General features: G+C 41.0%; 1 protein-coding gene across 2 annotated transcripts in view; it reads right to left on the bottom strand.

Moving 5' to 3' along the window:
- The window catches only part of ptpn22 (protein tyrosine phosphatase non-receptor type 22), a 33,396-nt gene that overhangs the window by 5,335 nt on the left and 12,661 nt on the right, over positions 1 to 15,400 (bottom strand). For both annotated transcript variants that reach the window (XM_072696155.1, XM_072696156.1), the window contains exons 8-28: positions 14,381 to 14,523; positions 12,861 to 12,927; positions 12,571 to 12,648; positions 12,331 to 12,417; positions 11,594 to 11,724; positions 10,572 to 11,500; positions 9,976 to 10,086; positions 7,259 to 7,333; positions 6,827 to 6,904; positions 6,656 to 6,727; positions 5,584 to 5,708; positions 4,771 to 4,804; positions 4,590 to 4,637; positions 3,077 to 3,151; positions 2,906 to 2,983; positions 2,373 to 2,500; positions 1,859 to 1,886; positions 949 to 1,014; positions 750 to 859; positions 414 to 444; positions 227 to 322 (exon numbers count right to left, since the gene is read on the bottom strand). In XM_072696155.1, the coding sequence (XP_072552256.1) occupies positions 227 to 322; positions 414 to 444; positions 750 to 859; positions 949 to 1,014; positions 1,859 to 1,886; positions 2,373 to 2,500; positions 2,906 to 2,983; positions 3,077 to 3,151; positions 4,590 to 4,637; positions 4,771 to 4,804; positions 5,584 to 5,708; positions 6,656 to 6,727; positions 6,827 to 6,904; positions 7,259 to 7,333; positions 9,976 to 10,086; positions 10,572 to 11,500; positions 11,594 to 11,724; positions 12,331 to 12,417; positions 12,571 to 12,648; positions 12,861 to 12,927; positions 14,381 to 14,523 (2,590 nt within the window). The remainder of the gene's footprint in view (positions 1 to 226; positions 323 to 413; positions 445 to 749; positions 860 to 948; positions 1,015 to 1,858; positions 1,887 to 2,372; positions 2,501 to 2,905; positions 2,984 to 3,076; positions 3,152 to 4,589; positions 4,638 to 4,770; positions 4,805 to 5,583; positions 5,709 to 6,655; positions 6,728 to 6,826; positions 6,905 to 7,258; positions 7,334 to 9,975; positions 10,087 to 10,571; positions 11,501 to 11,593; positions 11,725 to 12,330; positions 12,418 to 12,570; positions 12,649 to 12,860; positions 12,928 to 14,380; positions 14,524 to 15,400) is intronic.

The following is a 15,400-nucleotide window of genomic DNA, read 5'->3' as shown; positions in this document are numbered from 1 at the left end:
TACCTTCCAAATTCAGTAAATATCTGCAGTACACAGCACTGGTGGGGCTGTGGAGCTAAATCATGCGTGTGTGATTATTTCTTTGGCTAATTTTGAGCTACAACAGCGCCACCCTGGGGCAGCTGACAGGTCTTACAAGGTGCTTTAAGCCGTGCGTTTTTTCGCCATCGGCTTTTGGATGGTTTTGGCAGTTCGGGTGGCTGTATGAGGTGGAGATGGACCTTACCGAATTTGAACACTCCAGTGGCACCACTGGGTGGAGCAGCTGGAGTAGCAGCAGAAGCAGCAGCAGCAGCAGGAGCTAAAGGTTGGGGGGTCTTTGCTGTAAATGTAATAATAATAAATACAAGTCAAAATAACATTTGACTTTTATATCTGACATTAACGGTGTTGTGATTTATTTAAACACTCACTTTTCTGTCTTCCTTTCAAAAACCTCAAACTCTGTAAGAACAACAAAAAAAACAAAGAGTCATCTTTCAGGACAGGGATTAAGGCCCAGTCCAGGACTACACCATATTCTGAATGGAGATTCTTCACTAGGCCTAGGACGACCCTGGGTGTCTGGTGTAAACACAATTAATTCATTCATTCGTTAATTTCCAAGAATTCTGAATCATATCAAACTATCTGATAGAAACTGAATCACAATGCACTGAATCATTTCCTAAAGAATCATAATTGAATCAAACTGTTCAGAGGTCAGAGATTTAGCCACACAGAACAAACACTAACTATAAGAAGAGAACCTTTGTCCTGGCCTTGCTGGCCAGTGATGTCCTCCCAGGGGCTGTGTCCGGCTGTTGCACAGCTGCTCCAGTGGGGACAGTAAGTCTGCTGTCTACCAGCTGTTGCTCTCCTGCAGGTCAAACACACTTCAGATTTCTGTTTGGGTTCAGATGGGAAGTGACTTACAGACATGATGGGGTTGAGGCTGACGTCAGTTACCTCTCTGTGCTGTAACTATAGGTATGGAGGCTGGAGAAGGCGGAGGAGGAGCCACAGATAGGGGCTCTGCAAGATGTAACACAACAGTTCATCGCAAATACACATAGACACACACACACACACACTTCTTTAGTTTCCTTTCTAATTGTAAATACTTGTAGAATCATTTTTTTTATTTATAATAAAAAGTTTTTAAAAATTAAATAAAAAAAATGAATCTGTATAAATGGTTTAATATAAATGTTTTTTATAAAAGATACATTCTAATTTATTATATGTGTTAAATATAACATAGTTTATATAATATATAATATAAACAATCAAATATACATACACATTTATTTATTTATTTATTTACTGTTTTGTTACAATGTGTTCCACAAATCCACCACACTTTTTTTTTTTGGGTGGGGGGCATATTTTCATTTCTTTGCATATAAAAGTTTAAGGGTGGCCAAGAATAGAAAAGTACATATACCCTGGCATATTTGAACAATGACAGTTCGGTACATCGAACTGACAAACCATGATTCTCAAACACTGTTTTTTCTGCATAATAAACCCACAGCATAACCAAAACAGGGCTTTAAAACAGGCCAATTCAAAAACCTCAAAACTGTCACATCACAGTCTTGACTTATTAATATTCTATATGCCCCCAATATTTATACACTCTCAACCCACTAGTATAAGTCGTAAAATGCATGGCGACTTTGTGTAAATATGGTGTTTCTGATGCTGTCGAGTGGCTCATCACCCCCAGACTCTGCTAGTTATGGGTGCATTATATGGCAATTTAATACCGGTAATTAAGTCCTTGTAAGGTTACTTAAGCGGAGTAAATGTCCACAGCACTGTTGGAACAGTAATCTGCTCTTACTGGAAGAAACGACTCAATGTAGATGCTTACCTTGCTTTGAACTTTTCACTTTAACGCTCTGTTGGAAAAGAGTAACACAGTGTGAAATACCTGGCCTTTGTGAGTCATTACCGAAGCACACAACATATTTAGCCCAAACTGATCTGAATCAGTCCTCATTTTTTGGTGTTAAAAAGGTTTTTTAGCAGAATCGTCCAAAAACCTGTACTGCAGATGTTTACAGCTGAGAGCAAAACTCTCTGGAGTGCTAGAATGATCTTGACTGGGAGAGATGTAAAGGGCTGAAAGTGATAATCAGTAGGCCCTGTACCTAACGTTAACCTTTATGCTACGGTGCCTTATGTGAAACAGGCTCAGAGCTCTTTGGCTGGCTTTTCTTTGACTCTTTGGGTTAAAATGTCGACAAAAATGTCAATTCACTTCCTGTATTTTCTTCTTTTTGCTGATAGTAGCACCAGCAGCTTTTGTGTGTGTATGTTCTTCTGTTTTGTGAACAGAAGTAGGTCAGTTAAATGGAAAATGCCACAGAAGAGGCGTGAATTACTTTGCTTCTGCTCATGACGTCTAGGAAGGTTCTGGGCTGGGAGTTCCCTGCCCACTCAGAGGAGGTGCCCAGCCGCTGTCTTTGGGGCTGTGTGTCGGGAAACTCGCAGAGGGCGCTGTTGCTTTGCTCTGCAGGAAAACATGAAAACACAGCTGTCAAATAACTCCACATCAGACATTGATAGTAATACCAGTGGCTTTCTTTGTGATCTGACTCTGACTAATATGTAGCCTAGAATCCTAACCCTGATAAAGATACCTGAAAATCAGCAGTGCTGCTGTGTCTGATCCACTCGTGCCAGCACAACTCACACTAACACTAATTGAGGAACAAAGTTAAAGGAGGCTAACAAAGTTGGACTACAGTCTGTAACTATAGAACTACAAAGTACGCCTGTGTGGAAGGTGGAGCTGATAGAATTTGCACAATGAGCGTATAAAGAAGGAGGGAGTGTTAATGTTTTGGTTGATTGGTGTATATCCTCTCTTTCCCCTGTCTGTTTGTTCTGGATGTATAGGATCTCATGGCAGTACCTTCTTGTGTGTCCAGGATGAAGGACTCTGGGGTTCTCTTAGGGAGTGGAGGAGTGAGAGGTGCTGAACTCTCTGGAGCTAAAACAGAAAGAGAGGAGAAACTTTTGTGTGCTGTAAGGACACATTTGCATTTTTAATGGTGATAACTGCAAAAAAAAAAACAGCCTGTACCATCCAACTGGAAAGACTGCGGAGTCCGCTCATTCAGAGGAGGAGAGGGACAGCGTGGAGGCTCTTGAGTCACAGCTGAGAAATAATTATAAACAGGGGTGTGTTGAGTTTTCTTTTACTGTTAAATTAGTATTAGGAGGAAAAAAGGCATCCTGACCAGTTTCCAGTTTCTCATTATGACTAAACGGTATTGTTTTTTGGGGCTACTTTCTTGAGCTGACTACTAACTGAAAGGTCAGAGGAGTCATTGCTAATGTCAGGTTAAACGTGTTGCGGTTGTGCAGTGTAGATTATAAAGTAAAGGGTTAGCTATTAGAGAAGTAGTAAACAGTCTAATAAGTATTAGGCTAATACAGGTATATGGACAAAAGTATTGGGACACCTGCTAATTCAGTGTTTCTTACAAAATCAAGTGTATTAAAAAGAGTTTATCCTGCTTTCGCTGGAGTAACTGTCTCTACTGTCTCTATATCCTACTAGATCTAGGAGCACTGCTGTAAGAATATGACTGCATTTGGCGACAAGAGCATTAGGATCAGGATGTTGGATGATCTCCACCCCACCTCACCTCATCAATCACTCCAGAGAACAGGGTATTTCTGGCATTAGGCATGGGGCTAGTGTGTTCATGTTTATCTTGTTCAGAGAGTCCTATTCTATTGGCAGTATGTCTCTACAGGGCTTAGACAAGCTGTGTGTGTGCATTATATATATCCCTGATGAGCAATTAATATTGCTGAGCTAATATGTTCCTAAATGCAAAAAAGCACAATGTTATATTGTCTTTATTTATACTTTATTTATTTTAGGGATTTAGTTAAATCTGTAAACCAAGTTGACATTAAAATATTAATACAAAGTACAAACTCATGAAGTCATTTTTCTATCCTATTACAACCTTAAGTAAGTCTACAGGGAAGTCTACAGTCCTCATCACGAAGGACAAATAAATGACTAGACAAGAGTAGCATAGCTAGCCAGCTAGTCTGAATAATGCTATGCTATGCTATAATAAACAAATGACATTTTTTAAAGTATTCCCATTGCCTCACTAGTGGACTGAACCTTCGATCTCCCCCTGATAGAGCCACCACTTAGGCAGCGGCACCACTCAGCAGTGTCCAACAGTAAATGCTTTTAGTGAAATACATCTATAATGACAGTGAGTTTTCAGACTGGCTGGAGAGTAAGTTGAGGGGTTGCAGACATGAGACTTGAGAAACAGTTCCCATAAAAGAAGGACTTCGGTGGATTTCAGTATCACATAAGTGAATCACATTATTTGCTTAATTAAAAGCAACATGTGTCAACATGACAGATTCTTTAGCTTGCACCTTTCCCACTGTGCAGATGTATTTGCTCAGTAAGGACAGACACTGTTGCTGCCTTTTTTTTCAGCTACTCGCAATGCTGAGCAGCTAAGGCCTGTAAACTGTTTATCTGTAGGGATCACGCATAAACAGCTGAGACATGGCTATGCACAAATGTATACAGATGTGGAGAAGTTCATTACCTTCTGGAGGTGTGTGAGGAAGGGCGAGAGGCTGGATTTGAGATGGAACTGGAGGGTTGAGGAGAAAGGAGATGGAACACAGCTTGAGTCAGGGGTACTGTGAGTTTGTGTCATCAAAATAATCTTAATTATGGTGCTGTTTGTGTCTGTACTCAAGTGGTGAGGTGTTGAGGTGACTTACTATGAAGTGACATCGTCAGCCTAGCTCTTAAACTCTGTTAGAGAGACAAAATTATATTATTATTGTTTTTCATAATATTTTACTATGAACACCTGTCTCACACTTGGTTACCCTCTATACAACTCATCATTGGTCAGTTTCTAAACTCAGAAGCCCTGTTGACCATATATTAGGCTGTTTGGGGCCTAGGAACCTTAGGAACATTGGAAAAACTTTCATAAAGGTCTTCAGGGGTCTGCTTTGTGATATACACTATATAGACAGGTGAAGTATCTAGGAGGGTAGACATTGCATGCAACTGACTGCATGGCTACGTGCTTGATGTGATTCATCTGTGGCAATGGAACTGTCCCCATACTTTTGTCCAAATAGTGTTGTTTACATAATAAGAATGTCAGTTTTCTTATTACTTGAAAATCTGTTGACCACTGATGTCACACTGACATTTTGGCCTTAACATAATCTTAACATAATTTAGGAAAATTAAGCATGTCCCTAGTAGGATAGGAGACCTCTCACCCACGTTTTCCCCCAATCATAGTCAATTATGTCAATGCATAATTGACTACAGTCTCTAACTGTACACCAGCAAGGTGGACCAACAAGGTGTTTCCAATAGAGTGGCTAGGCAGTGGCTAGTGCGTGTGTATGTTAGAGTATTGTGTACTGAATTAGACGTTTAACATCCAACTTAGTAAAAGCTCACTAAACATGGCACACAGGACTGTGTTCAGAGGCTTATATGTCTACACAGGAGGCCTATTCAAATGGCTCATTATCAGCATGTGCATGTAAATACCAGAAACTGCTCACCTTGCTCCTGGACCAGGTTCTCTTAATGTCGGAGTCTGTGTTTGAAATCCCAGACCATTCCAAGGATTTTCCAACCCTGTGCACAGTTTGCTGGGGATTTTCTTGCACTGCATTCTGTACTAAATCTATTAGAAGACAAGCAGATGTACAGACCTTTTAGTAATCAGCAAGCTGAATGAGTTTAAACTGCAAGCTTTTTCTTCTTCTTCTTCTTATTACTAAATACCTACACAATGAATGATTTGACGACCACCAGGAAATCTTGAAATAAGTCATATGTAACTTATAGATATATAAGAGCTGAAGTGCTGACCGACATATACAGAGTTTCTGCATAATTTAGTCACTACCATGGACGCAAAGTCATGGACATGAAGTGGATCTGTCTGAAGCGATGAATTGTAGAGAAACTCATATATATATAGGCACAAATTTTGGCATTTTATTTATTATCCAAAACCACCAATAACCTTTATAGCATTTTATGGAGCTAACCAGAGGTTTACAGTGGGGAAAAATGTATTTAGTCAGCCACTGATTGTGCAATTTCTCCTACTTAGAAAGATGAGAGAGTATTGAGGTGAACTTTTGTTATTGACCAAATACTTATTTTCCCCCATAATTTACAAATAAAAAAGTCCTACAATGTGATTTCCTGTATTTTTTTCTCATTTTGTCTCTCATAGTTGAAGTGTACCTATGATGAAAATTACAGACCTCTCATCTTTCTAAGCAGGAGAACTTACACAATCAGTGGCTGACTAAATACCTTTTTGCACCACTGTATATGTAATGTGTAAAATGGTAAAATGGGGTAAATAAAAAAAAGTTATCTTTGGTCACTATTTTTCATTTTAAATATTCCGAATTGGTAGTTTCTATAGAATCGAACAGCTGAACAGACACAAATCTACTGTGAATGACTTTGTTTACACATTAACAGCCATTTAATTATGCAGAAATGTTGAAAATAACAACCAGATGAATCCCCCTTTAAGGTTCCTTTTCACATTTCACAGCATCAGTATCTTTAAGAGCATTTAGTGTGTTAAATGATCGCTTACTATCTTACCTTCATCAGTGGCCATTTCATAAGACTCTGGAGTTCTCTCAGGCAGAGGGGGTGCTGGAGAGGGAGGGCTTTCTGCAGAGAAATAGCACTGTTACTGCTTCGATCACACCCACAAGGTGTGTAAGGTTACTTTCAGGTCTCAAGGTGCTACATGTGTTTTTAGATACTAACCTCCATTGACCATCTCAGAGGAACTACTGGATGGGATGACCACCGTCAAACTCTGGCTGACCAAAGGCTTTTCCGTGGCTAAAAGACACAAGTCTTAAGATGTCACACTCATCCTCACACTCATGTGGATCCACTACTACCATTCATTCTCAAAGGGTTCTTTGAGTGATGCAATTTAAGAACCACTTTTGGAGCTGTGAGTATTACAAGCCTTTAAATTGGTAAAGAACCTTTAAACCATCAAAAAAGTTCTTACACATATTTCTTTTATAAATGTGGTTCCTTATGAAACCAAAAATGGTGCTTTTATGGAATCGTTTAAAGAGCACCTTTTTTAAAGAGTGTTTTTTAAGGTAAATAAATTAACTGTTGGCAGTTAAGGTGCCAAAGTAAGATGCATAAAGTAACTGCACATGTTTTTTAACTACTTACCTCCATTGACCGTCTCCACAGAGGAAGTAGTGGATGGGATGACCACCATCAAACTCTGGGTGACCAAAGTCTTGTCTGTGGAGAGAAGTCAGAAGATGTCACATTTATCTACACATCCATATGAATCCACTACTACCATTTCATTTAAAAAATAACAGTGCTTAAAGGTATCTTGGAGTGATGCCATGGAAAAATCACAGTGAAGAACCTTTACATTGACTTCCTACAACCTTTAAAATGTTCGTTACACATACTGTACTATGTAAAGGTTTAAGGCACCTTTGAAAGCTCCTTATCTGGGCAGTAAGTGTTTACTTGCTCAGTAAAACAGTAATATAGAATAAATACAAACAACATTCATATAAAAAAGTTTTAGATCACTGTGTTCATTAAAACATCTCCCAAGTTCTCATCTAAGGCTAGTATTATTTATAGCTAAGCTACTTTAGGTTACACTCATTGCTGACACAGATGTGCAATTGCACACACACACACACACACACACACACACACACAGCTTGTCCAGTTCCTGTAGAAAAGTACCGCTTCTTTATCTGGAGTAGATAAACATGACACTGGCACCATACCTAAAGCCCCCCTAGCACTGAGCTGTGGAGCAGTGGAACTGTGTTCTCTGGAATGATAGATGGTGCTCCATCCAATACTTTTGGGATTGGTTGAGGAGTTGGGGATGGGGTGGGGTGGTGATCCTGACCTCCTCCATCCTGACCTCACTACTACTACACTAAGCCTTCATCCCTGGACAGTAGAGACAGTTACTCCAACAAAAACAGGATCCACTCTTTTTTAAAACCCTTGATTTTGGAAGAAAACCAAAACATGAGCAGGTGTCCCAATGCTTTTGTCCATATAGTGTATCATCCAACACCTGGTTTGGTAAATCAGTGCTTAATGGTGTTAAATCAGGTGAGAAGGGGAAGGAATCGAACACAGTTGAACTAAGCACTGGGGGTGCATCTTTGCACAGTACTGTATATTTGAAAAAAATTGAATGAGAAAATAAATGGAACTGAAAGTGGTTCGTATGGCATCGCCCAAAGGTCCCCATGTAGCGCTTTGATTTTTAAATAAGGGATTGGATGCATTAAGATTAAGCTAACAGGGTCGGCCATTTGTGAATGCCAATGGGAAATGAGACTTAAATCCATTGTCTTGCTTACATGAACCGAAAATTATGCTGCAAATGAAAGGAAGTGAAAAAGGACACTGCGTGTTTGCTCTGAGGAATTTCATTCCAAACAATGCAGTACGCACCGCTTTCTTTCCCCTTAACCTCCACTGGTTTGTGTTTTTTTTTATAGAGAGTTTAATTAAGACATTACAAAGCCTGTTTTTAGAACAAATGCAGGATTGCAGGCAGCAGTTTCACCACAATTGTGATGCATCACTGAATATAAAGCTCAGGTGAAAACAGGAGCATGCTTTACATGTGTATTCATTATGCCTAGCTAGAGAATGAAGCAACGGCAGATGCACAACATGTACAGAGAGCAGAGTGTGCTACTAAACACTATTACTGCTTAACACCACTACCATCTTCTGCACTTAGGGAGCTTCAAAGTGTCAGTGGGCTATGACCATTCAGTCATAGGTCGCTTTGTTTTTGAACACAGAGGGTAACCGTTCTGGTGGCTTTTCCACACGGACACGCTTCAGCACGGAGCAGTTTTCTCAGCACGGTTAGCTAACCGCACTTGGGGCAACAAAACTGTTCAGTGGAAGGACTTAATGGCGTGGGCGTCCATGGTCGAGTGTCTCCATATCTACATTCATATCTTTGTTCCACAAGATCCGGGGTCTTTATATTTCCAGTACAGAAAACGGTGGATACTGTATCTATAAGTACAAGAATAGTTGTACCATTTTTGCATTGTTTAAGTGCATAGATCGTTAGTGTACAACAGAGATACCCCAGCATTAGCACGACCCCCTTGCGGGTTGTCCAACTTTTGTACCACGGCATTAGCATGGGCCGGCTCGCTTAGTGAAATCTAGTGCTACCTTCGCAAGGCAAACATTTCAAAGCGAACCGCAGGGTTTCTGTGTTGTAAGCTGATGTGCTGGACTATGTTCATGACTTTGAGACTGTATATCGACTTTTATGCCAGGACCACGGCTGTAGCTATCCGTTAGCATTGTGCTAACTGCATGCAGGGCACTCAATCATGTGTTTTTTTGACAGGTGGGAAGACACCCACACAGGCCCAGGGAGAAAATACTAAACTCCTCACAGACTGAGACCAGGGTGAACCCACAACCCCAGGCCCCTTGCAGCCCACACACAACCTGCTGCGGCACAATGCCACCCTTTATATGTCTTACTGGTGGCATGTGATTCCAAACACCGGGTCATTGCTTATGTTGCATTATACTTATCTTCCACTATGCTGGATATCCTCTCCCTGACATAGCATCCAAATGATGTTTATCAGCACACTTTACACTAGGCTAAACTCTACCTACAAACCTCTTGTGCTCTTTGAGTGCTGGATCATTGACATACACTGACATGCTGCGTTTTTCACTGTTTACAAAAATATTCTGACATCTAAACCTACTCCTACCACTGGCTCAGGGTCACACAAGGGGTGATTACATTTTTCTCACCAGAAGGCCACAAAGAACAAGCAAAACACCACGGTTTTGAGTGCATAAAAGGTGACAAACATAGAAGCGAGCACAGCTTCCCAACTTACCTTCATCAGCCATAATGTAGGATTCGGGGGTTCTCTCTGGTAAAGGTGGAGGACTTTCTTCAGATGAACTGGTGGAGGACTTTCTTTCATCAGATGAAGGCATGGGTAGACCTGGTCACAAAAAGCATTATTAGCCATTTTAGCCTTCTTGTTAATGTGTCTTGACTAGGATGTATGCTGCTAAGGAAGGTTTATAATTGGTATAGAACATTTTGTAGAACCTTTACAGGACTTAAAGGACTGGCATGGACAACAAAGGACTGTTGTTCTTGTTCACTTGTTTACATAGTTTAACCATTTCTAACGCCTTCCTAAAGTAAGCTCAGTGTTTACAGTTACAAACCAATACCCAGGTTATCTACCCAGTCCTTCACTAAAGTAAATCAGTTAAACTGCTGGAGAAACTAAACAAATACATACATAAAGTGGTCAATGACCTTACTGAAAATATGGGATTCTTGTTTTTTTTATTGTTGTTGTTGCTGTATTTATGTTTAGTTGTACTTATAATAATCATATGATTGTCCTACAGGAATAAATTGAGCTTACTGTTGTGATAAATAGTTTTTTAATGAATTTGATGACTGTATTCTGACCTGCATTTTCCCCTTGTGTTGGTAATTCAAGAGGCTGGTCATTAAGAGTCAAAATAGGCCCACTGAAACAAGGGTTTTGAGTCCACTTATCCACGGCAAGTATATTTTCTGCTGAAGCATAGAAACTGTCTGAGGATTTTGGGGAGTCTGGGCCAAAATATGGGTCCTCCACAGTAAGACAGGCAGCGTTTATCTGAGGAGGCTGGGGGTGACCTAAAGAAGGTGCGGCGCTGTTCATCCCTGTCTGGTCTGGAGGCCTGTGGCTTGGGTTAAGTTGCAGCACTGGTGGTGTGTGGTGTGGTAATACAGCCAAGGCAGCATTGTTCATCACTGCCTGTTCCAGAGGCCTCTGGCTTGGGATGGGCATCTGTGCTGGAGTTGGTTGGTGTGAGGCTACAGTAGGAACAGCATTGTTCATCATAATCTGTTCCAGAGAACTCTGGCTTCGGATAGGCTTCTGTACAGGTGGTGGTTGGGGTGGCGCTACAGCAGAGACAGCATTGTTTGTCACTGCCTGTTCCAGAGGCTTCTGGTTCCGAATGGGCTTCTGTATTGGTGGCGGTTGGTGTGGAGCAACAGCCGAGATGGTACTGTTTATCACTGCCTGGTCTAAAGGTTTTGGGCTAGGCTCCTGTGTCCGTAGAGGTTTAATCATACTCAGAGCATCACTTCGGGGCCTCATTAGAGGATCAGGCATTTGGGCCAAGTAGTGTCCAAAGTCTGTTTGCCACAGTGCAGTTTCTGTGGCAGCGAGCTTTGGGGCTGTTATAGATGTGGTCCAGTCCGTCATGGCACTGAACGCATCTGTTGAAGAGTCCTTGGGGGCAAGGACCAGGGGGCTAAGTGGTGGTGAAACGGGCAGTTGCTGTGCAAAGACATTCGGTGCAATATGGTTGGACACTTCCATAGGAATTTCCTTTCTGGAATACCTATGAAGATGACAGATTCGACCAGGTTAGTTTATTGTGTTCTGAGTGAGTGAAAGAGCTACAGTAACGGGATCTGCATAAGATCTACCTTACCTGTGCTCAGAGAATAACTGCAGGCTGTTCTCCATGGCAGAAGCCGTGGGCTCTGACACCAGGTCAATGAGGTCTGCAAACTCACTGTCACTATCGCTGTCTTCAGGGATGGGTGACGGGGCTGATGGGACCTGATGTGTTAAAATACATTTTTAAATGGTTCAAAGACTATGTATGCAAAAAGGAACTGTGCTCTGAGTTGCACTTGTGATCTTTTTCTTTTCTTTTAGCAAATTCCTGATAACGGTTAAATATGACATAAGTTCCTTCGCAGAATTAAGACACATTAATTAATTAGTACCTAACATACATACTTATGCACGTCCAAATAAAGTATCAACATGCTTGCTTTCTAGGGTGCCTACTCATCTGGAAGGCTTTACACTAGATCTTAGAAAAATGCTGCAGATGTTTGATTCCCTGATGCCACAGGGCAGGAGGTCCTGATGTTGTCTGACTAGGTCTGTTTAGGAAATGATACTCTGTTCTGTACTATTTAATTTGTTTGTCAAATTTGTAACGGTTCTTTATGCCATTTACCATGGCATTGCACATGGTGATCTTGGGCTTGTGTCCAGCCACTTATGAGTCCTATAATACAGCAATTGTGCCTTCTATAGACTGGCTCTTTAATGGAAGGGGGAGTCTGGATACTTTGTAACAATGAATTGAATATATATGTTGAAAGGAGAAGCTCCTCATTTACCACTAACAGCTTAATACATTTGTGGTCTCACCTCTTTTTGGTTTGAGGTTGGCTCTATCATTTGCAGATAGCTCTCGAACAGGAATTTAATTGTTCTATACACCAGTTCATACTGCTCCTATAGGAGGAAAGAGACCAAAACAAGGAAACTCAACAGTGTGACTCCTTTATTGTTCTTATTTATGTGTATTGTTAATGGCTTTATGTGTAAAGTATGTAACAATGTCCATAGAATGACATTTCAATGAGAAAAGATGAAGTGTGCTGTTACCTTAGTTTGAACAACTGATGGCCTCTGTGTCCTCATATCTTGGACCAGGTCGTAGATACTGAAGTTCTCTGGGATTATCTAGACATAGGTCAACAACCCATGGCACATTAATCCTTGGAAACCACATCGAGATAGCAAACCCTGACTGAATTAAACATTGTCATTTACAACCTGGTGTCTACTTACCTCCAAAACAGGAGATGTTTATGTCAATATGCACATCACACATATTATAACATACTCTGAAATGAAATAGTGACAGTGACAGGGTCTCCAGGGGCAGCACTTACTTGTCTTTTCAGTAGGTTCCAAGTGTAATCAATGGCGCAGAGGGCCCCTGTCCTTCCACAGCCAGCACTGCAAAAAAGCAGAGATTGAGAGGGCAGTCAAAACATGCTGCACTCCCTTAGATTTTGCGTTAAGTAAGAGTGATATCATGGCTTGATCTTGTGACACTTGCTCATGAATCAGTAGAATGCAGTGGTAGAGTAAAGAGGGCAGTTTTTTAACAATTTCAGCATGTGCCGGTACTTCATAGGAGGCCGTAAAAATAAAGACCAATAATAAATGCTATTTGTAGAAAGTCTACAAGCTCTCTAAGCCCTGTTCCTGTGGTAATGTTATAGTGCATAATTTCTGCGCTAGTCACCAATGCGTTGTCATTGCATAAATGACCAAAGATTTGCCTATCCATCTGTAGAGAACCACAGCTGGCTTCTGCCAGTTCAAAAAGAGGCTTGTGGACAGTGTCTGTTGTGCCATGCTAATAGATCACCTCTATACAGCCTCCAGTGTTGACAAAATGCACACAACCATATGTGGTACTAACAGAGACTGGCATTGATGGGTTCAATCTGAAATGGCTTCGATTTGGATGCCTATTGGATGCCCTCAGGCCATATCAGTCCAGCAGAAACAGGGAGGCTAAGGCTGGAAATTAGGAATCTGTGTGACAATTAGTCAATGTAATCAATGTTTCTTTGACTTTCTTGCATAAAGATTCCTGCTAATGTTCTAAAACACTGTAGCCCCGGTTAGATTCCTGCTACTGTTCTAAAGCATTATCAGCAGGTAGCTACTGGTAGTTATTAACCCTGGTTTGATTATAGCTTGATGATGTTCTGCAGCATTGCATCCCAGTTTAGATTCCTGCTAATTTCCTAAAACACTGTACCCATATTAACGTTCTGATATATTGTTCCTCATTTTGGATTCCTGCTAATATTCTAATACGCTGTACCCTAAGTTAGACACCTACTCATGTTGTGATGTATTGTTCCTCATTTTATATTCTTGTTAATGTTCTAATACACTGTAAACCCGGTTAGACTCCTACCAATGATTTTAGATGCTTGCTAATTTTCTAAAGCATCGAATCCCATTTTAGATTCCTGCTCAGTCAATAAAGGTTGGATTACTGTTTATGTTTTAAAGCATTTTACCCCAAACTTTAAACTTCTGAGAATGTTCTGAAGCACTATATCCTATGTCAGAGTACTGTTCATGTTCTGAAGCATTGCACCACAGGTTAGACCTCTGCCCTTTATGCACAGACGCTTTTTTGCCCAAGACCCGGGACTTTGTTGCCAGAGCCCTGTGTTTTAAAGTGTTTGTGTTGTTGGTCAACCACCTACATGCACTTCCTGTGTAACTTCAACACAGTGTTTAGGGCCAAACCTTAAAAGGGCAGACAGAGCGTCTGCCTCTTGTGTAACGTCCAAACTGGGACATTTTATTCCTGTTCTGAGCCTCAGCCTTCCTTGGGCCTGCTTTTCCACCAGTATTCAACAAGAACTTGTGGGTCGGTCACCTGCAGTGGATGCAGATGGGCACGTCCTCGTGCTCCTGGTGCACTCGCATTTCTTGCAGCAGCTCCAGGATGGGGGGGATGGAGTCAGGTACTCCGTGGTCTGGCCAGTTCATGTAGTGCAGCTGCTTCAGGGTTCGTGACGACTGCCGGGGAAACAGGATTACATGAGTAATGTTTACCAAACTATCGAGCATTGCAGAGGAATAACAGAACTAATGGAAACAGGGAGTAGTGTGGATTGCCCTAGTGTAGCGGTTCTAAATTGTAGTGCAGGAGTACCTGTTCTTTTCATTTTAGTGTTTCTATGCTCTTCACAACCACTTATATGGGCTTAATTTGGTCTTTTCATTATGGGGTTGCCATGTTTTACTTGTATCTCTTAGCATTTTATTATTTTCAACACAGAATCTAAGATCAAAAATAAAAAGGACATCCCATGATCTTAAGGAAGATTTGTAGGATGTACCTCCTTGTTAAACATTTGGACTTATTGGAATTGGAAAATTGGAATATTCCAAATGCAGATGTTCTGTTGTGAAGGACACTGCACTGTGCTGCATTATACCATTTCAGACATACTGGCAAAGTGATGCCACAGAAGAACCACTTTTGGTTTTATAAAGAGATAGCTATACATAGTTATAAATAAAGAGAATAAAGGTACATACTCACATACACTATTCACACATTTACACCCATTGTTGAGCACAACACAGCACCACCTGCAGCAGATAAACATGAACCTACTGGCACCATGCCTAATGCCAGGTGTGGGCTAGAGGGGTATAAGGCCCCCAGCATTGAGCTGTTGAGCAATGGGCCTGTGTTCTTTGGAATGATGGTGGTGGAGCTCCATCAAGTACTTTTGTCATGAACTGAGGAGATAGGGATGAGATGGGATCTTGGCCATTTAACACTCTGACCTCACTACTGTTCTTGTCACTGAATGCAATCAAATTCTCACAGCAATGCTCCAAGGGCTAATTGAAGCTTTTCTTAGACAATAGAGACAGTTACTCT

This window comes from Salminus brasiliensis, chromosome 14 (genome assembly GCF_030463535.1).
Source record: "Salminus brasiliensis chromosome 14, fSalBra1.hap2, whole genome shotgun sequence".
NCBI classification, from domain to species: domain Eukaryota; kingdom Metazoa; phylum Chordata; class Actinopteri; order Characiformes; family Bryconidae; genus Salminus; species Salminus brasiliensis.
This window is presented reverse-complemented; position numbering and strand designations above follow the sequence as displayed.